Genomic DNA, 23,286 nt, shown 5'->3' on the forward strand with positions numbered 1-23,286 from the left:
TAAAATTTTGGACAATGGGCGTGGCACAGCCCACTTTTAAAAGAAGGTAATTTAAAACTTTTGCAAGCTGTAATTTGGCAGTCGTTGAAGATATCATGATGAAATTTGGCAGGAACGTTACTCCTATTACTATATGTACGCTTAATAAAAATTAGCAAAATCGGAGAAGGACCACGCCCACTTAAAAATAAAATTTTTTTAAAGTAAAATTTTAACAAAAAATTTAATATCTTTACAGTATATAAGTAAATTATGTCAACATTCGACTCCAGTAATGATACGGTGCAACAAAATACAAAAATAAAAGAAAATTTCAAAATGGGCGTGGCTCCGCCCTTTTTCATTTAATTTGTCTAGGATACTTTTAATGCCATAAGTCGAACAAAAATTTACCAATCCTTTTGAAATTTGGTAGGGGCATAGATTTTCTGACGTTAACTGTTTTCTGTGAAAATGGGAAATCGGTTGAAGCCACGTCCAGTTTTTATACACAGTCGTCCGTCTGTCCTTCCGCATGGCCGTTAACACGATAACTAGAGCATAAATCGACATATCTTTACAGAACTTAGTTCACGTACTTATCTGAACGCACTTTATCTTCGTATAAAAAATGAACGAAATCCGACTATGACCACGCCCACTTTTTCGATATCGAAAATTACGAAAAATGAAAAAAATTCCATAATTCTATACCAAATACGAAAAAAAGGATGAAACATGGTAATTGGATTGGTTTATTGACGCGAAGTATAACTTTAGAAAAAACTTTGCAAAATGGTTGTGACAGCTACCATATTAAATAGAAGAAAATGAAAAAGTACTGCAGGTCGAAATAAAAAACCCTTGAAATCTTGGCAGAAATCCAACAGATGATGTTCTGGGTCACCCTGGTCCACATTTTGGTCGATATCTGGAAAACGCCTGCACATATACAACTACCACCACTCCCTTTTAAATCTCTCATTAATACCTTTAATTTGACACCAATATCGTACAAACACATTCTAGAGTCACCCCTGGTCCACATTTATGGCGATATCTCGAAAAGGCGTCCACCTATAGAACTAAGCGCCACGCCCTTTTAAATACTCATTAACACCTTTCATTTGATACCCATATCGTACAAACATATTCTAGAGTCACCTCTGGTCCACCTTTATGGCGATATCTCGAAAAGGCGACCGCCTATAGAACGAAGGCCCACTCCCTTTTAAAAATACTCATGAACACCTTTCATTTGATACCCATATCGCACAAACAAAGTCTAGAGTCACCCCTGGTCCACCTTTATTGCGATACCTCGAAAAGGCGTCCACCTATAGAACTAAGGCCCACTCCCTTTTAAAATACTCATTAACACCTTTCATTTGATACCCATATTGTACAAACGTATTCTATAGTCACCCCTGGTCCACCTTTGTGGCGATATCTCTAAAAGGCGACCACCTATACAACTACCACCACTCCCTTTTAAAACCCTCATTAATACCTTTAATTTTATACCCATATCGTACAAACACATTCTAGAGTCACCCCTGGTCCACCTTTATGGCGATATTTCGAAACGGCGTCCACCTATAGAACTAAGGCCCACTCCATTTTAAAATACTCATTAACACCTTTCGTTTGATACCCATATTGTACAAACGCATTCTAGAGTCACCCCTGGTCCACCTTTATGGCGATATCTCGAAAAAGCGACCACCTATACAACTACCACCACTCCCTTTTAAAACCCTCATTAATACCTTTAATTTGATACCCATATCGTACAAACAAATTGTAGGGTCACTCCTGGTCCACCTTTATGGCAATATCTCGAAACGGCGTCCACCTATGGAACTAAGGATCACTCCCTTTTAAAATACTCATTAGCACCTTTTTTTTTTGATACCCATATTGTACAAACAAATTCTGGGTCACCCCTGGTCCACCTTTATGGAGATATCTCGAAACCGCGTCCACCTATGGAAGTAAGGATTACTCCCTTCTAAAATACTCATTAACACCTTTCATTTGATACCAATATCGTACAAACAAATTCTAGAGTCAACCCTGATCCACCTTATTGGCGATATCCCTAAATGGCGTCCACCTATAGAACTATGGCCCACTTCCTCATAAAATACTCTTTAATGCCTTTCATTTGATACACATGTCATACAAACACATTCCAGGGTTTCCCTCGGTTCATTTTCCTACATGGTTATTTTCCCTTATGTTGTCACCATAGCTCTCAACTGAGTATGTAATGTTCGGTTATACCCGAACTTAACCTTCCTTATTTGTTTTTTATTTATTTATTTATTTATTACAGCGTAAGCCTAGTTTGAACAATATTTATTAAATCACATTGTAGAACTTATCTTATAGGTAAGGTTTTACAATGTTCATATAGCCTGCTTTTAAATACATAAATTTCTTCACAATTTTTTATTTCATTAGGCAATTCATTAAAGTTTTTAAATCCTTTATGGAAAAGGTTTTGTTTGTCCACTTCAGTTCTATAGAGTGGCAGTTTAAAATCATTTTTTCTACGGGTATTAAAATTATGGGTTTCGTTAATATATACAACATTATTGCTTATGGCAATCAATAACAACCAAAGTTGAGTTAGAACGAAGTTGGGTTATTACCAGGGGACGTACGATTGTATTCGCCGGAAACCAAAATGAGATCACCGGATTTCATTCAACAATATTAACTTTAAAAGCGCTTTTCTGAAAATTTTCTTTGATTGTTATTTTTTGTTGCCACATACAACATGGAAAATCGTTTACATACAAAAGGTACTCGTTTTCAGTCATTTTAAAAATTATTATTATTTTTTTCTTTGAGCTCGAATCGAACCTCCTATATGATTTTAGTTTCTTAGTTATACATTTTCGCGTTCATTTTTTTTAGCATATTTATTTGCGGTTCAATATTATGACAGGAAAAGCTATTCAATTTTAAATAATCTTGGGCTAGCAATATTCCTTTTAATGTATCAGATTCCAGACGGTTTCGGATTTTTGTTTTGTTTAAATTTAGTTTAGAAAAACTTCGTTCTACATTCGCTGAAGAGTGTGGCAAGCACATGAGATCTGCAACGAATGCACATAAATTAGACAAAGCGTATGTTGAGTCAGCTCTTTTGATAGTAGAAGTAGTTTTCCACAATCGTCTGGAGGAACCTTAGAAATGTCTTCAAAATAGAGGAACTGCGGCATTTGTGGTATAGCGTTTAGTTTTTGGGTAATTTTGGCCTAACCAAAAGTTCAATTCACCTCTTTTTCGTCACATTTTGTTTTGTGAAATATCATATATAGCGTACTTTATCAAAAGTTGTATACCACCAACAGTTTACAATTTATAAGACGAAATTCGGGTGATCCCGAAATGCCGCTTCCCCAAAAATTGGCGAGTACTGTGGTACGCAAACGTAGGCTAATTTGGTATAATATACCATTTATCCCGAATAATAACCAGATCAGTTTTACTGAAGAAAATAAAATTCCTCCTTGGCTCGATGATATTAAAAATGAATAAAATTTTTTAAAAACTTCAATTTGTGCAGGCCTCGCAAATAAAAATTGGATTTTTTTTGGGAATGAAGACGTTATGAGCCCAAACCATATCGCACTGTAAACAAGCATTCCATTCTGATATATTTCTTTCGTCCTTCCATAGCTTTTCGTAAAAGGAGCAAATTGCTCCGTTTGGAGGCATTTCAACAAAGTCCCCTTGATTCGATTCTGCGTAGACGACGCTTACTTCGGAGTCACTTGTTAATTCTTCACATTCAGCTATTCTAGCTTTCTCTGCTGGTTTTTTGAAGGTTCCTTTTCTTTTTTAATTTTTGGCTTCACTTTTTCCCGGATCTTCCGAATGCTTTCTTCCAACTGATTCTTATATAGTGATTTTGTTAATACTGTCGTTTTTGACTTTCTTCCTCTTCCGGTAGCAACTGGCTTTCTAATTTTTGGCAACGGTAAAATCTGCCATGGTGAAACGTCTCCTTTACTGGTTGATGCCACAGGTTCTGGAGAAGTCACTCGATTTGTATTAGATGTCGGTGAAGTAAGAGTACGTCCAGTCTCCGAAGTTGCATTATTTTGCTCGGAAACTTCAGAGTTTTCGACAGTTAAGTGATCATACATATCATTTGCAGCAATATAGTCTGCATCAGTAAAAAATTTTCGATCGAATGGGTATATGGCAGTACATCTGAAACCGTTAACTGCAACCTGGCCAGTCTGAACCTTATAATATGCTTTGGAAAAGTGACCAACTGTATCGAATTTAGTAAATTTTCGTCAATTTTCTCTCATAAAACGCTTTAGTTCGTTACTGTAATAAGTCCTGAGCGGGCTCATGAATGCTCTGTCTAGCGGTTGCATTTTATGATTGGAATGCGGAGGCAATGATATCATCACCACTCCGTTTTCACGAGCTAAGTTGATCACTTCAATATTTATTACTGTAGTTAGTGTCCATCTAAAATCAACATTATTGGATCTATTTCTTGGTGTTTGAATATTTAAAATAAATCTTACATGGAAGGCAGGCTTAAATCGTCATTTTTCATTCCAAAATCGTCCAAGCGTCATTCTGGTTGAAAATCGTCAAAATGACGACGGCGTCATCAAACTGTCAACGCTGGCTGTAACTACAATTGCACGATTTTATAGCTTCTCTCATTGCATACTTTCGGAAGTATCTCAGATATATGCATGTGGTTGCGCGTTGATCTCAGCTGCGTGTACCTACATATGTGTAGACATAATGATTGATTCGTTTATGTACATACATAATGATTGATTTATGGATGTGCATACAAGGCGCTGCTTAGCATCGGCTTAGAGATGGCAGCACCCCTTAGTGTTGCCAATATTCGTAACAATATGCATTATTTGTATTCTTTTATACTCAGTTGAGCAGAGCTCACAGAGTATATTAAGTTTGATTGGATAACGGTTGGTTGTACAGGTATAAAGAAATCGAGATAGATATAGACTTCCATATATCAAAATCATCAGGATCGAAAAAAAATTTGACTGAGCCATGTCCGTCCGTCCGTCCGTCCGTCCGTTAACTTGAGCAAATTTTGAGGTATCTTGATGAAATTTGGTATGTAGGTTCCTGAGCACTCATCTCAGATCGCTATTTAAAATGAACGATATCGGACTATAACCACGCCCACTTTTTGATATCGAAAATTTCGAAAAACCGAAAAAGTGCAACATCTCATTACTAAAGACAGATAAAGCGATGAAATTTGGTAGGTGAGTTGAACTTATGACGCAGAATAGAAAATTTAGTAAAATTTTGGACAATGGGCGTGGCACCGCCCACTTTTAAAAGAAGGTAATTTAAAAATTTTGCAAGCTGTAATTTGGCAGTCGTTGAAGATATCATGATGAAATTTGGCAGGAACGTTACTCCTATTACTATATGTACGCTTAATAAAAATTAGCAAAATCGGAGAAGGCCCACGCCCACTTTTAAAAAAAAATTTTTTTAAAGTAAAACTTTAACAAAAAATTTAATATCTTTACAGTATATAAGTAAATTATGTCAATATTCGACTCCAGTAATTATATGGTGCAACAAAATACAAAAATACAAGAAATTTTCAAAATGGGCGTGGCTCCGCACTTTTTCATTTAATTTGTCTAGGATACTTTTAATGCCATAAGTCGAACAAAAATTTACCAATCCTTTTGAAATTTGGCAGGGGCATAGATTTTATGACGTTAACTGTTTTCTGTGAAAATGGGCGAAATCGGTTGAAGCCACGCCCAGTTTTTATACACAGTAGTCCGTCTGTCCTTCCGCATGGCCGTTAACACGATAACTAGAGCAAAAATCGACATATCTTTACTGAACTTAGCTCACGTACTTATCTGAACGCACTTTATCTTGGTATAAAAAATGAACGAATTCCCACTATGACCACGCCCACTTTTTCGATATCGAAAATTACGAAAAATGAAAATAATGCCATAATTCTATACCAAATACGAAAAAAGGGATGAAACATGGTAATTGGATTGGTTTATTGACGCGAAATATAACTTTGGAAAAAACTTTGTAAAATGGTTGTGACACCTACCATATTAAGTAGAAGAAAATGAAAAAGTTCTGCAGGGCGAAATAAAAAACCCTTGAAATCTTGGCAGAAATCCAACAGATGATGTTCTGGGTCACCCTGGTCCACATTTTGGTCGATATCTGGAAAACGCCTTCACATATACAACTACCACCACTCCCTTTTAAAACTCTCATTAATACCTTTAATTTGACACCAGTATCGTACAAACACATTCTAGAGCAGGGGTCGGCATTTAGTGGCACAATTGTGCACACTCAATTCACACGTATTCTTATTCTCTTTAGTTTAGTAGTCACTGAGCATTTGGCGCAGTAACATCGATTGTGTGCGTCTCGCAATGTTGACGAATGTTATTAGCAAGCAACAAGCAAAGATCGTTTGTTAATTTTTTCAATGCGCACAAGCGAAAAAAATTTAATGTTGACCAATCCTTTTGCGCAAATACAATGTATTTAATTGTATAAACCTTTTCCTTCCCATTGTGCGCATTAAAAATATAATAACAAACAATGTTGTCTTGTTGCTTGCTAATAAGTGAATGAACTAAGCAAACCGATGCATCAAGTGATGTGCGCGATTATCGCGCTCTTACTAACACATCTGCATTTCCAATTTGCCGATGCCTGTTCTAGAGTCGCCCCTGGTCCACCTTTATGGTGATATCTCGAAAAGGCGTCCACCTATAGAACTAAGCCCCACGCCCTTTTAAAATACTCATCAACACCTTTCATTTGACACCCATATCGTACAAACATATTCTAGAGTCACCTCTGGTCCACCTTTATGGCGATATCTCGAAAAGGCGACCACCTATAGAACGAAGGCCCACTCCCTTTTAAAAATACTCATTAACACCTTTCATTTGATACCCATATCGTACAAACAAAGTCTAGAGTCACCCCTGGTCCACCTTTATTGCGATATCTCGAAAAGGCGTCCACCTATAGAACTAAGGCCCACTCCCTTTTAAAATACTCATTAACACCTTTCGTTTGATACCCATATTGTACAAACGTATTCTAGAGTCACCTCTGGTCCACCTTTATGGCGATATCTCGAAAAGGCGACCACCTATACAACTACCACCACTCCCTTTTAAAACCCTCATTAATACCTTTAATTTGATACCCATATCGTACAAACACATTCTAGAGTCACCCCTGGTCCACCTTTATGGCTATATTTTGGAACGGCGTCCACCTATAGAACTAAGGCCCACTCCCTTTTAAAATACTCATTAACACCTTTCGTTTGATACCCATATTGTACAAACGCATTCTAGAGTCACCCTGGTCCACCTTTATGGCGATATCTCGAAAAAGCGACCACCTATACAACTACCACCACTCCCTTTCAAAACCCTCATTAATACCTTTAATTTGATACCCATATCGTACAAACAAATTCTAGGGTCACTCCTGGTCCACCTTTATGGCGATATCTCGAAACGGCGTCCACCTATGGAACTAAGCATCACTCCCTTTTAAAATACTCATTAGCACCTTTTTTTTTTGATACCCATATTGTACAAACAAATTCTAGGGTCACCCCTGGTCCACCTTTATGGAGATATCTCGAAACGGCGTCCACCTATGGGACTAAGGATTACTCCCTTTTAAAATACTCATTAACACCTTTCATTTGATACCCATATCGTACAAACAAATTCTAGAGTCAACCCTGATCCACCTTTATGGCGATATCCCTAAATGGCGTCCACCTATAGAACTATGGCCCACTTCCTCATAAAATACTCTTTAATGCCTTTCATTTGATACACATGTCATACAAACACATTCCAGGGTTTCCCTCGGTTCATTTTCCTACATGGTTATTTTCCCTTATGTTGTCACCATAGCTCTCAACTGAGTATGTAATGTTCGGTTATACCCGAACTTAACCTTCGTTACTTGTTTTTTATTCGTGTTGTACTTTTCGCATTTGTTTTTGTTCGCATTTCTTATTATATTGTGAAGAAATTAGCATCACTAGGCTGATACTAAATAAATAATCACGCAACAATAAAAAAACATGAAGCAGCCATTGTATATACATGAACACCTCAATCATCATTTACATCAAAAAAAAATAAATGTAAGGCGCGACAAACTCCGAAGAGATTTTAGGCCGAGCTTCTCTTCCAATCTGCGTCGTGCTCCTTTTTAATTTTTCCTACAAATCGGCCGGATGGGACCTACTTGTTTTATGCCGACTCCGAACGTCATCTGCGAGGCAGATGAGTTTTCACTGAGAGCTTTTCATGGCAGAAATACACTCGGAGTGCTTGCCAAACACTACCGAGGGGCGACCCGCTTAGAAAAATTGTCTTCTAATTGAAAACCCTTATTTCTAAAATTTTGATGTTGCTTTGCCTGGGTTGCGAACCCAGAGCATTCGGTGTGGAAGGCGGAGCACGCTACCATCACACACCACGGTGGCCGCCATATCATTTACACACATATATAAAAGGCAACGTAGAGATAACTTACACACAGATGTAGTCATCAGCCGAAGTTGTTACTCACACATACACACGCATATATGTAGCTCAATTACCAAGCAGGAGATACAGTAGTTCTACGTAGAAGGCGAAATGTCTAGACTTTAGTAGAAATATGCGAATGAAGCAACGGAGAGTATAAAAGCAGCGCAATCTGAGTAGTCTGCAATCAGTTTTGATTTAAACACGCTGTTGTGAAGTCCGTGATATTGAAGTATAGTTGTACTACTCCCAAGTAAACAAAATAAACACCATATTGCAACAGTTTAGCAATTCGAACGTTAGCAGAAGGTTTCAAATAAGTCGAATTTTCCTAAATTCGTTACAATAAGTTCCTTTTTTGTTTTTTATATTGTTTTTAATTTTTTTTTTTTATATTTGTTTTTCACACCTTTAATGCTTCTAATTTTTTTTTTTTGGAGTTTTTAACATTTTTTTATTTCCCCTTATAAGTATTACATTTTCAGTTTTTTATTATTTTTTTTACTTCAATATTGAAAGGAGTACAATTGCAACTTATTTAAAAATTATTTACGTTACTGTTATTGTGATCATTTTTAACGTTTTTTAGTCTTAATAGAAATTAAAACAAAACCATTTAAGCAACATTTCGTTTTTTATTGTTGTTGTAGGGATGTGGACAGCCGGAAATTTTGGGAACGTTATCGATGTTGATGGCCCTTTGCCGGATGCAGATCAGGTACTTTCCGGTAACGAGCATCATTAAGGTACTCGCCCGACCATCTCGAGAACGATTTAGTATGACCACATGAAACCTTCTAGGCCATACCGCCCTCCCACCCCCTCACCCCATACATCCATGAAGAACTTGGGGTCGCCAGAGCCTTGACTGCTAAAGAAACAAGATTCGCCACGGGTAGGTGAGGTTAATAAGCTCCTAACACGCTGGGGGATCCTTTTTTGTCATTAACTTTGAATTGTGTTTAAATTTAAATTTTAAATATTTTTAATTATTTTAATAATTTTTTAAGAATTCATGGAGCTTAAAATCGGTTAGTAATCATTTTTTCAAAAATATATTAACAACTACAAATAATATTTAAATAACAATTATTATCAACCGGTGTTAACCTATGCTTTCTTAAAAAAAATATTTTTTTATCTTTAAATTCATTTTTTAGTGTTTTTACTTAAATTTATTTTTTTCCTACCTTTTTTACTTAGTTTTTTTATTTTATCTTACCAATTTTATTATTACATTTATATTTACGTTTTTGTACTTAATTTTTTAAAGCCTGTTCGAGTTAATTTTTTAGCTGGTTTGTTTTTTTTTTGTTAAATTAAATGTAATTTTTTTTATTTTATTTCATTTTCTTGTTTTTAATTTAACTTTTTTTCTTCTCTCTGGTATTTATTTTCGTATGCTTCATTTGCACTTTGGTTATAATATTAATTTATCAGCAAACAAAATACAAAATAAAAAATTTTAATGCAATATTCGTACAAAACAATGTTATTTTTTTTTGTACTTACTTAGCCAGGGGAATGTGATCGCGTTCACTATAAGCATCATACAAATACTCCCTGAAAATTGGTATTTGTAAAATTTATTAAATAAATGTATGTAAGACAAGAAACAATATGAAAAAAGCAGCATGCGATAAATACATGTATTTAATATGAAGAAGATAGAAATGGGGTGAATATGAAGAAAATTTTAGATATGCACACCACACATACGTAATGCATATTTTTTTACTATATTAAATGTATGTAAGTAAGTATATATTTAAAGTAAAATGTTATAGGAGTGTGTATAAAATGGTTTTATCTAATAACTAATTTGAAAGGGTTTTAAAATGGCTCAATGCGTTAAATAAAGAAAACGAAAATCTTAATTTAATAAATAAAATTCAAAACAAATTTATTATTTCATTATTTTGATTAGTAAGCAAAAATATGTACTTGACATAGAAATTTATTTTTCACAGTTAATATTTAACAATTTTAGTGCATAATTAATTGAGCACTTACGATTCTACTAGCGGTCCTGGATATGGATCAGACTTTTGATATAAACTAGCTAATTTGACAGAAACAACTAGCGTTGGCAAGAAGAGTACAACACAGAGCACAGCACCAGCCCAGAAACCATTCTATATGTGATAAAAATAGTTATTATTAAATTTTTTCCAATAAATCCAAAAACACTTAAGGGTGTCATGTAATTCAACTGTTATCGGAATAGGATTTGAAAACTATAAATATTTCTGCCATGGATTGTGAGTGGTTCGCTTTAATGTTCAAACTAAATTTATAGGCGAAGAAGAAATATAATTCAATCACCAAACCAAAATGTTTTTAATTCATTGCAGCATTATTTCTTGGTTTCGAATACGATTCCAAATACAATTGGATTCCATGATACCTACTCACTACTTACCAGTGGATCAACAATATAATTACACAATGAAACCACACCCGATTCATACACATTCGCTAATGGTGCGCATAAACCAATTTTCCGCTCCACAGCCGTCACAACCATATTCAAATAATTCTCTATTTCACTTGCAAAATAATGTGTTAGATTTTCAGCTGAAGACTTCACAAATTGACGTCCATCAACACGGAAAAATGTTTGTGCACGTTCAATTTCATTGACCAGCAATGGTATGGATTCATGAAATGGACGATCCTTATAACGCAAGCTATGATCTAAATCATTTGCCAAACGTATCAATTCTACTGATTGATTTTTCATTGGTATTACCCAATTTTGTTCGTAAGTCTCCAAATGTAATGCCTGATTACGTAAACTTATTTGTACATCTTTCATATCTTCACTACTATCGATTTTCTTTGCTGTTTGACGCAATTGTTGAGCAATTTCAGTTAATGAATGTTTAGTGATGGTATCATTTAAATTATCTATATATTGTGCGGAATCGAAATTTTTCAATGCCGATTCACTTAAACTCAATATACGTTGTTTATCTTCGGCGCTTAATATTAGCACATCGCTGTCGTCAAATGTAATGCCATCGACTAAATCATCTAAAGTTTGATTGATTTTATATTGAGCTGGATAATCGTTAATTTCATGTATATCAATACGATTGTGTATATGTAAGACTTCGTAAATTGTTTGATTACGTTGACATGCGGTGATTACATGTGATATACGTAAGGGTGGTAAAACGCCAGATGCCGCTTTGCCCTTGTGTTGAGGTGGATAAAGTATTGTATTTAAGTCAATAGCATTGTCGAATTGAGCGAATATTTCATCGTTTTGAGGGTCCCTGTGGAAAAGTGTGACGATGATAAATATTACATATTTCATAACATAACACTATTCAGCAAAATTAAGTTTTTTTTTTCTGGATAATGATACCAAACCAATTTTCTTCAAGAAATTAAGCCATAAACAGAAAAATTATTTTTCAATCGAAATCGGATCTTCCATTTACTTAGGCGATTCAAAAGGCCTCCTATTCGTCGTACATATATGCTCCGTTTCCATCAAATTTTGAGTTGCTAACTGTATTTAAAAATTCAAAAAGTAAAAGCATAGTCACGGTCTTCCTTTCCACTAAAATTGTATACATTTTCTTCTTTTCAAGCTTATATAACAGTTATTATAAGGGGTCAAAATGTAGATGTTTGCAAAAATTTAAATAAAATATTACGCACCCACGCGGTTCTAGTACCGTGAATTTCGCATTCCAATTCATTTTAATGTATGTATCCGAGTCCGCTCCAAATTATCTATCTAGTCGCGGTTCATCCCTAACCTCGAAGAAAGTACAATCATCAGTTGTTGTTGTTGTTATTTTTGTTGTTGTTGGACTCCCGTTAGAGGATATTGATGACAATTTGTGATTGGTCGCACCTATTGGATGGGGCGAAGCACTGCTACAACAACAACTACAATCATTAGTGAAAATTTTCCTCCCTTCTTTTGAGGCTGAGGCCAAACCAGGATCCGTTTGGTTGTTTCTAATAATGGATTCGAATTCGGCGCGACAAAAACCAGTAGCGCATTAACTTACCCGCTAACTTTTTTTGTTTTGTATGGTTGTACTCAGATTAAGACCGAGTACCGAAAAACAAAAAAGTGGGCTGATCTGGTAATCTGACACGTGTATTGGGTGCGTTTTGATGAGCTGAATCCTAATCACTGGCAATTGAGCATTTTTTGAGGTTAGAGCCACACCACGAACCGCAAGGACAGTTCTGATAACGGATTCGGATTCAGAGCATGAAAATGCATGGCCGCCAACTCTTTTGTGTAGCTGTGCTAATTAACGGTTTTAATTTGTTCGAAGATCTGCCCTGCCTGTTATATAAGTTTGAAAAGAAAAGAAATTATGAAATTCAAATAAAAGGAGAAGACAGACCACGGATACATTTTTACTTTTTAAATAGTTTTGAATACATTGAATATATATGTAAATTATATTAGAAATGGTCCATTTTCGAACTTCGAAAGCCAATGAATAAAGCCGTGTGAATAAAAAAAATAAAAAGCTCTTTTTTTAAGATTTCTGAAATTTTACACAAATTTAGTTAAAAATACTTCAAAATTTAAATTAAAGCTTAAAAAAGCTCACTCGTTTTGAAGACTAACTTCGAAAAACGAGGAAACTACTTTTTGGCCTATGGCTCGATCTTCTCAAAAAAAATGGTTTGGTCTAACACTCAGAAAAATTTATGATGAAGCTTAAAAAACGTTGTAATAGAAATCAGTAAGGCCTAAAAGTGTGCAATATTTAGCTAGATCTCTTTATACTGGGTAAAAACACAAGGCCAACCCTAAATTCGAAGCTTATGCTGGGGTCGTTTTTACATAGTTTTGGCTACTAAACGAGTTCTGGCGCCATAAGGTATGATTCTCGTTGCACAAAACTAAAAAGTGACTATATAAAAACGACTGTAGAGCTAAACGACTATTAGAAGGAAAAAAAAATATTTAAGCTTAGAATTTAGTGGCGGTCTTTTTTGGGACCATTCAACTATACAGCATAGATTAAACTACCAGTTCTGGCAGTGTAACTAAGTGGTAGAGTTCAAACAAAATGTTGCCTGCTCTTAGGCGCTCATCAAAAAAACTCTTTTATTTCAGTTTATACATACTTTAATGGAAGACATATGCCACGATAGGCGACTAGACCGATCAAAAAGTGTACCAATGAGATTAAAGCAATGACTGAGATGAACAGGAATATCAATGCAACAGCCCTGTGGAGGAGTAGGAAAAATTTAATGAAATTACAACAAATTATGTTTATAAATAAATAATATTTAAATGTCTTACATCATCAAAAAACGTGAACCAGAACCTTTGTTGCAACAATCATCACCATAACCGTCTGGTCGTTTGCCACAAATGCCGCATAACAACGCCGCTACTAAGCAGACTAAAATCTGTGTATGAAAAAAAATATTTTTATAACTCAACACAAACACATACTTGTATTTAATTGCAATTTAAAATAGATCACTTATTGGCCAACCTAATAAAAACGCACGCAAGTCATTTGCTGTCAAAAATTTCTCATGCACATACAACTTGTATGAGAGCAACCCAAATTGAATTTGCTGCGTGAAAACCTAACTCGATTTCCAATTTTTGTTCTGCGTGACATTTGGATTTGACGTTTACACACATGCTTTACATTGTCGCAACGCATGCTTATTTCGGTTAGGGCAAAAAACGCCGGTTGTTTGCGTGCACTAAAAAAACGCAGTGCGGTTTTATTAGGTTGGCTTGTTAGTGTCACAGATATTTGAAATGTAAATATTTTTCTTTGAGTATTTTTAGAAATAATTTAAAAACTTATATCTAAGCAACGCTGTTGCACAGTCTATTCAAAATCTTTCTCTACTAACCATCAACAATGTTGTGCATACAGCGACGCCAAAATGAAATCTATACGGCCCATATTCATCTAAATAATCATCAGCTCTACCAGTGTATGATTTCGTATTGTCTTTAATAACTTTTGACAGTTTACTTAGTTCAATTTTGATTTCATTTGCGGCATTTTGGAAAGCATTTCCTTGATAGAGATTTTTAAGAAAATTAGTATAAATTATTTTGTAATGCTTTTACTATTTGATAAATTTTGAATGTATCAACTTACCTGCTTTATTTATAGCATCAATAACTCTAGGCGTATATTTGGCAATGGTTGTATTCAAATGTGTGCGCATTTCATTGAGCATCTCACGTCCACGCTTGCCAGCCGAAGCAATGTCCTTACTTATTAAGTTATCCAAATTATCGATGATCTCTGTGACGTCGGGCAGCTATATTTAGTAAAAAGTAGTTTAATTAATTAATTGTCAAGTGCTTTATGGCAAAGATGTGAACAATAAATAAAAATTAAAATAAATTTAAAAACTAATAATAATTTTGAAAAGGAAGTGGCTATTCGCCCGAAATTTTTGTTTGTACAGAATGAAGAAAAATAGCAAGAAAATATATTTAAAAAAACAAAAAAATTCGAAAATTTTTGTACTGAAATAATCGGACATATCGGACATACAAACAAATGTAAAAGTACTTGATTAAAAAAAGAAGTTATTTAGAAAAAAACCACGCATAATTAAGTTTAAAATATATACTGGTGAAAAAAAAAATATTTTGAAAAATTTTTCAGCAAAATATGTTATAAAAATACATAAGAATAAAAATATATATAAAATATTTTATGAAAACTGAGGAAACCTAATTAAACAAAAGGACAAATTTGTTAAATTAAAAAAAAAATTAAAAATATGTTTAAAAAATTAGTAACAAAATTAAATTAGAAAAAAGAAATTTACGAATCTTGAACTAAGTTTAAAAAAATTGGAAAAATATTAAATCAAATTTTCAAAAAAAAAATTTTAAATATCATAAAAAAAGTTGCAAAAGTACAAAATGCTTTTAGAAACAAATTTCAATTTTAAAGATTTTATAGTTTTTACCTTTGGAAAATAGCGGTCTACCATCTGATAGCATTAAGAGAGATATATAGGTATGTTTAATTACGTTAATATTTGGTGCCAGCTCAAAAGAACTCGAGAAATTTAAAACCAAATTGAACACATTGAATTTAAAAAAAATTGTCAAACGAAGGTCATTCCCAAAGGTACAAGGAGTCAAAACTGCGGCCCCATGGTAATCGGGCTAATTACGAAGATGTTAGTTCTGAACGGACCAGATTTATATCCTCTAAAGGCCCGCCTATATCTTATTCACGTCGTGGAGGCGCCGCAGCAAATGTTGGGAACATAAGACATCCGCGTCGATGGCATTACGCTAACGACAGTTTGATAAGAAGAATGATTGTGTGTGACGTTCGATGATGGCCTACATTTTGACGATCATGTAGCCACAATTGTACAAAAAGTTCAGAGTCGTAACAAAACCCTCAAGCACCTTGCTGGCAGCACTAGAAGAAGCTGCAGGGCTGTCACAACACTGCGCTTAGAACTTAACGGATTACAAAGGAGACGAATTATTTCTCGTGAAACAGGTTAATGGGATGTCGGCACAGCATCGGCGGTTTTAAATAATGCCGGATCTCCTCTTTCTTACTTTTCTTGTAGCGATAAATACGCTCCCCAAAAGTTTTGGAGAGTATTATCTTATTATTCCAAAAGTTGACAGTGCTACGCAAAAATTAATTGAGTTGGAGGAGAAGCTTTCAAAGCGAATAGATGAAGAGCCAGTCGCGGTTGCTGCTAAAGTTGCCGAGTCAATAAGTAACACTCATGTCTAAGCTCAAACACTCAGATGACGTTGCTGCTGATGCGGTTGTGTTTGGCGACCATTCTCTGAGGAAGAAAACCTGAAGAGTATATTTAATCAGGTATGCATGTGTATCGATTATATGGCACCTCAAGTTCGAGACATTTTCAGAACAAAGAAAACGTCTGAAAACCTCAACAGTGACATTATCATTAAATTTCACTCGCCGCTTGATCTCAATCGCACTTAACGTGCTTTTGGCGATTACCGGCGGCGATTGAAAACAGCAATATCTCTCTCTGCGCTTGGTTTTGAGGGAAACTTTAATATTTATGAAAGTCTCACTCGAGAAAATAGACGAATACTGCAAGAGGCCATAAAACTAAGGAAAGAGGGTAAACTGTGAACTATCAGAGGAAATGTTCATGTAAAGAAGGATGAAAATGCTGCTGTCAAAATTATGTGTGAAGGCGACTTGATGCCGTTTCGTTAGTTTACTTATTTGTTTATTGTTATGTCTTAATATTTCTTCTTTTACTATTGTAGAGATTGCAAATCTCAAGTTTTTGTTGTGTTGTTTCACCTATGTTGTTCGATTTCTTAAAGTTGTTTTTCTTTATGAGTCTGGGTAACAATAAAGAGAAGAATGGCACTGATAATTGTAGTGCTGCAATGCTAAATATTGTATGCGCCCGCCAGAGTGGGCTCAATGTTGTGCATTTCAATGCGCGCAGCCTTAACTCTGCAAAAATGGACATGGTGAGAAATACCTTTGAATTTTCTTCCATTGATATAGTTTGTGTCTCTGAGACTTGGTTCAGCTCCGATATCAGCGACTCGCATCTTAACATTCAGAATTATATACTTTATCGAAACGATAGAATAAATAGAAGAGGTGGCGGTGTAGCTATATATTGCAAACAATCTTTAAAAAGCAAATTTGTTTCTCGCTCCGTTGGTACGAATGTTGAATTTTTGTTTATCGTATTGACTAGCTCTATGTCTAAAGTACTTGTGTCCTGTGTATATAGTCCCAATAAATACTGTAATGTGAGTGAATTCTTTAATGTTCTGTCCGCTTATGCTGTTGACTATAGTCATATAATGGTTTGTGGTGATTTCAACGTCAATCTACTGTGTAATGATCTGTACACATCCCGTTTATTAGAAGATGTTTCTAGTGTTGCTATGTCTCTTGTCAATGTAAATATACCGACGAGGTATGGAAATAATTGTTGTCCAAGTCTTATTGATTATTTTAATGTGTCTGACGTCAATGTTGTTTTAAAATTTGACCAGTTCTCGTTTATATCTGATCATGACATGATTTTTTGTTGTTTTGATATACATGTTGACAAAAAAAGTGTAGTAAATCGTTCGTACAGTTTTTATGACTATAGAATGTTGAATGTTGAAAGATTAGTAGAGGATGTCTCACAAGTTAACTGGCCTACATGCTGGGGGCTTTGCTCTGTTAATGAAAAGCTGAGCTTTCTTAATGATTGTGTCTACCAGGCTTTTATATCACATGTCCGGATTCGCACTAATGACTGCAAAACCGCTTCATGTCCATGGTTTAACAGGGTAGTCTCGAATGTGATCAAAAGGCGAAACAAGTTGTATTCCGCTTGGAAAAAATCCAGGACGGATGAAAAATGGAATGCCTTTAAAACTGCTAGGAATGAAGCTTCTTCAGTTATTAGCGCGAAAAGCGAAAGTACTTCCTTAAAAAGTTGGATCCTGTATGGCCCTGCAATGTTTTGTGGCGCAATTTGAGAAACCTTCGGGTACATGCTAGTGACAATGTAGAATGCTCGCTAGAGCCTGACACTCTTAACGCTTAGCTTTTGTCAACCGTACTACCATTTCATGTTCGCCCGCTCCTCGCCTGAGTTACTCGTGTCCTGCTAATAATGTTGGTGAAATGTTTGAGTTTAGTACTGTGTCGGAATTAGATGTTGCAAAATGAGTGTTTAAAATACGGCCTAATGCGGTTGGTGTAGATGGAATTCCCCTAAAATTTATTAAAATTATTCTTCCGATTATCCTACCTACGCTTACCCATATTATAAACCACTGTTTCACGACATTTTGTTTTCCTGATGTATGGAAGATTGCAAATGTGATTCATGTAGCTAAAGCTAAATCTGCATGTAGTCCCAGTGATTTTCGTCCTATAAGTATATTGCCTGCGCTGTCTAAAGTAATTGAGTATATTATGTCTGAGCAAATCCACCTACATGTTAATTGTTTTGGCTTGTTATCTCCGTTCCAGTCTGGTTTTAGGGCCAAGCACAGCTGTACCACGGCTATGATGAAAATACTTGACGACATCCGCATACCATTTGACAAGAACCATATGACGCTGCTGTGCTTGCTAGACTTTTCTAAGGCGTTTGATTCCGTCAATCACGAACTATTGTGTTCAAAACTAGTAAGATACTTTGGGTTTAGAGAATCTGCTGTGCGGCTAATGAAAAGTTATTTGGAAGGTCGATACCAGCGTGTAAAAGTTGCCTCTGAAGTTTCTGAGCTGCGACCTCTTATAGTTGGTATTCCACAAGGTTCTATTCTGGGCCCACTTCTGTTTAGCACGTTTGTCAATGGCGTGTTTAGTACGTGCCAGTCCACTCAAATTCATGCTTATGCTGATGACGTACAGCTTTACATGTCACGCCCTCTTGAGGAGACCAATGAATTATGTTCTGATTTCAACAAAGACCTATCATTTATCGCATCTTGGGCTTTGCGAAACGGCCTCCGCTTGAACTGCTCTAAGTCCTATGTTCTCCCTATATGCAACAGACGCGTGGCCTCCCTAACCATTCCACCGGTATTTTTAGGAGATGAGAGTGTACAATTTGTGTCAAAGGTTACTAATCTAGGTTTATCATTAATTCTAGCCTAACATGTACCGATCATGTCAACTCTATCATAAGTAAAGTTAATTATGTTTTACGTAACCTACGATTTTCTTCCTCATATACTCCGGTCGCCATTAGGAGAAAGCTCGCTATACAACTTATGCTACCGATCATTTGTTCTCCTGAACTCATCTATAGCAGGATGGACTCCCGGTCTGCTCACAAAATTGAAGTGGTGTTCAATAATGTCACGAGATATGTATACGGACTAATAAGATACGAGCATATCTCTGCATGGAAATCTAGCCTCTTGGGCTGTGAAATTTTGGAGTATTTAAAGGCAAGAAATTGTATCTTTCTCTATCGTCTGATGGCGGAGAAAAAGCCTAAGTACCTATATGAGAAATTGATATTTCCAAGGTCTGGCCGACTAAATTACTTGATTGTTCCCAACTTTTCTCTCCTACCCTCTGCAAGACTATTTTTTGTCAACGCTGTTCGTGTTTGGAATTCCATCCCAGATTCTATTAAGAATGATCTAAATAAAACCAACTTTAAGGAACCTTTATATTCATACTTTCACTGATTTATATATGTACAACGATGATATTTGCTATCTATATTTTCATTTATATAATATTTATCATATAGTTAGTTAAATTCTTTAATTACACACATATATATAATTTTTGTTATTGTGTTGCAAATGTTAAATTTTGACATTTTATTTCAATGTTTTACCATTACTATTAATATTTAGTTTTAAGCTTGCTCATGAGTAACTTATATATTTCTTGTATATTTAACTGCTGTGCTAGAAAAGATCATTTATTGATCTTATTGCACTAATATATTGTTTTAAATAAATTGAATTGAATTGAATTGAATTATCAATGATGATGTCCTTTGCAGGATTTTTTTTCGTGGTCATTGTACAGCACTTCGCTCTACTATGTCGATACAACCCATTATAGAAATGGAACGTGATGGATTAATACTGAAATAACAGCCATGACCAAGGACATATAAAATGCGACTTATTCCGGATTATACACTCGGCAATCGTGGATGTTTGTCCGGTTCGTGGAGGTGTCTAATGAAATGTATTAAAATCTCGATATCGAACCGAGATAAATACTGCGAAGATCCAAGTGAGCCCAAACCAAAATACGTTTGCCTAGTTTCGGCCAAAGCTGACCAGTCAAATCATGATATGGCACTATGATTCAACCAGATTTCCAGCAGAACTCCAAATTCTCTACAGCTATATATATCCGGTTCAGAGCAACACATGCGGATTAAGAGATCCACGTGGTAGTTGCCCAGAATGCTGCTATGGCCAGGAACCAATATGATCTTAACCATAATAGCTCTAAAAAATCGCAAGGTACTCCCATTCCAACCACCATCCCATTCCATCCATCGCCACAGATATCTGGCAGCTTAAACTTGCTGTTTCTCTGGACTTCGTAAAATCTTAGGAGGTACTTCAGAGATTTTACCGGTCTTTGGAATAAAACTAACTTCGACTATGTTCCATGGATTTAGTATGTAGCTCTGTAAAAAACGTGGGAAGAAATCCCAAACGAACAATCACCGGCGGTAGGAGTAGAAGTTCCCGCGCAACCGCGTAATCAGGAGCATTATTCTCTAACAAACCTTTCCCCTTAAATTAGCGACACCTTGTAGAAATGTAATAATCATTTTTTCCTTGTTTCATGCTCGATTTCAGAAATAATTCCGAAACAGTCTCGACATAATCCCAAATCCATCTCGAAATCATCCCTAAAAAGTCGCATAATGGTACCAAAAACAGTCAAGAATTTTGCAGGAATTTTCATAAAATTGTCCGGATCTAGTTCCCAAATAATAATTGCGAAAAAGTCCCTAATCTATTCGGAAAAGAATCATTCATGAAATCATCTCGAAAGCAATTCCGAATTGATACCGAAAAGCTCTTCCATTGATCCCTCGGTAGTAGTGAATTGATTCCGAAGGGATTCAGTGATAATCCTTAACTCATCGTGAAAAAATTCTGACACGTTACTTCTGAAGGCATTGCGGAATTATCGGCAAGTCAAATTATAATGAGATAATACAAAAATTATCTGGAATTTGTCCAAAAATATTCCCGAAACTATTCCGCAAGAGGCCGAGTTCATTTCGGAATTGATTCCGAAATTAACTCAATTATGGGTTTAAATATATTGCGGCTTCAGATGTCACAATTGAAATGAAACAAAATTTGTTAGGGATGAACTTAAAGTTAACAGGAAGGCGGAGTGGAGTAGCCCTTATTATCTATTTCTTAAAGCTCGTATTTATTCATATACAAAATAGATAGCATATATTAATGTTTATTTTTATCACTTACCTGATCATAATGTATACCGTTAGCATCAAGCTTTCCGATTTCATATTTGTTAAGCACATCCTGACATGCCTTATTATTACACTTTGTAAGCATTACAAGTAAGTCACGTTTTACGCCACGCAAACCTTTGGAAAAAAAAATAATAATAAAAATTCGCAGACAAAGTGGCATACATTCAAACTTACCATCGCTCAATTGTGATGCATAAACACGTAACTCATTGGTGATGCTCTTCATTTTTTGTAATTTTAATCTAAGTTGTGGCAGTTTTTCAAGAAAGTCTGTTAGATAAATAAGAGAAACAGCCATCGATTTTTTCTCCAATTCCCTTATAATGAATGTGGACGTTTCTGTTAAAATGAAAATAGAAAACCAAATAATAAAAGACAAGTTTTGTACAACATTATTTTTTTATTTAATTTGCTAAATTACCTCGGAGAATGTTATCCAGCTGTATAGATAATTGTTTAAAATTAGTAATAAGGACATGATCGATTTGCTCAGATGTTGTTTCAAGGAATTTGCATGTATCAATACTGCCATCACGTACACGATTTGTGCTACTCTCAATGCCTTGTTGGATATAAGCATTCGTTGCAAATGTGACAATGACACCGAATCTAAGAAATATTCATTTACAAATGTAAACGAGTTAATAAGAATGAATGATAAAAGGCGATGAGGGGGATAGAATTAGCAGATATAAATACGATATACCACTTTATGGGTAATGTAAACCAATAAATACACAACACTTTTCTTCCGCTCAGGTATTATATTCCGAAGTTTATGTGTATTGTATATATGTACATATCGCAAGTGAACATACCCTGCAGAAATTTAACATAAAAACACAATTTATCCATCGCTTTTCTGAATTTGTTTTTTTTTTCACCCGTTAAAGTTACAGTTAAAAAAATTGGTACTAATTGCGTACACAATCAAGCCTATATATTGGTAATTAAAGTATTTAAAAGCCAATCAAAAAATTTAGTACTAATAAATTTGGTAATTTAATTTAATACAAACATCAAAACTTCGAAGGTGGAATTAAAAATTTATTACAAGTAAATAATATTTCTTAGTATGATTGAGTTTGTACTAAAAAATATATAACTGAAAAGAACGTATCGAAAATTGAAAGCAGCTGTAATTTAATAAGTATCGACTCCATTTCCACAAATTTAGTACTGCCATTCAGTTATTGACAATCTAAACAAAAAGTTTAGTACTATAAAACATAGTAATGCAATTTAGTACAAAAATCAAAACACCGAAAAATATATATAGGAATAAAAAACTCTTGACGCTATCGAATTTAGTGTTATGTTATTTATTACAGTCCTAACAAGAAAAATAAATAAATGTACGGGCGATTGCCTCCGAAGAGTTTTAGGCCGAGCTTCTTTCTCTTTCATTTTGCATCGTGCTCCTTTTTTTTCATTTGCGGGACCGCACCTAGATGTTTTACGTCGACTCCCATCGGCATCTACAAGGCAGATGAGTTTTCTCTAAGAAGCTTTTCATAGCAGAAACACAATCGGAGTGTTTGCCAAATCACTGTTGAGAGGCGAACCTGCTTAGAAAAACTTTTTTCTAACTGAAAAAACGTGTTTCTTAATTTTTTATGTTGCTTTGCACGGCTCTACAGTGTGGAAGGCGTAGCACGCTACCAGCACTCTACGGCGCACAGTGGCATTTTTGCTTGGTTTAGACGCGATAAAGTAAAAATTTACACGTAATTTTTTT

The 23,286-nt window shown here is 35.2% G+C and overlaps 1 protein-coding gene across 11 annotated transcripts in view; it reads right to left on the reverse strand.

The window, feature by feature from the left end:
* The window catches only part of LOC137254516 (prominin-like protein), a 94,756-nt gene that overhangs the window by 11,921 nt on the left and 59,549 nt on the right, over positions 1 to 23,286 (reverse strand). For 10 of the 11 annotated variants that reach the window (XR_010954016.1, XM_067792237.1, XM_067792234.1 and 7 more), the window contains 10 exons: positions 21,970 to 22,157; positions 21,723 to 21,887; positions 21,538 to 21,662; positions 14,705 to 14,870; positions 14,451 to 14,620; positions 13,876 to 13,985; positions 13,695 to 13,799; positions 11,002 to 11,860; positions 10,593 to 10,714; positions 10,092 to 10,142 (listed from right to left, as the gene is read on the reverse strand). Coding sequence is in view for 10 of the 11 variants with exons in the window: in XM_067792237.1 (XP_067648338.1) it covers positions 10,092 to 10,142; positions 10,593 to 10,714; positions 11,002 to 11,860; positions 13,695 to 13,799; positions 13,876 to 13,985; positions 14,451 to 14,620; positions 14,705 to 14,870; positions 21,538 to 21,662; positions 21,723 to 21,887; positions 21,970 to 22,157 (2,061 nt within the window). In the remaining variant the exon portion in view is untranslated. Of the gene's footprint in view, positions 1 to 8,854; positions 9,994 to 10,091; positions 10,143 to 10,592; positions 10,715 to 11,001; positions 11,861 to 13,694; positions 13,800 to 13,875; positions 13,986 to 14,450; positions 14,621 to 14,704; positions 14,871 to 21,537; positions 21,663 to 21,722; positions 21,888 to 21,969; positions 22,158 to 23,286 lie in introns of those variants that run through there. The other variant, XM_067792239.1, reaches the window with a different exon arrangement.

Source organism: Eurosta solidaginis, chromosome 5 (genome assembly GCF_040869045.1).
Source record: "Eurosta solidaginis isolate ZX-2024a chromosome 5, ASM4086904v1, whole genome shotgun sequence".
NCBI lineage: Eukaryota > Metazoa > Arthropoda > Insecta > Diptera > Tephritidae > Eurosta > Eurosta solidaginis.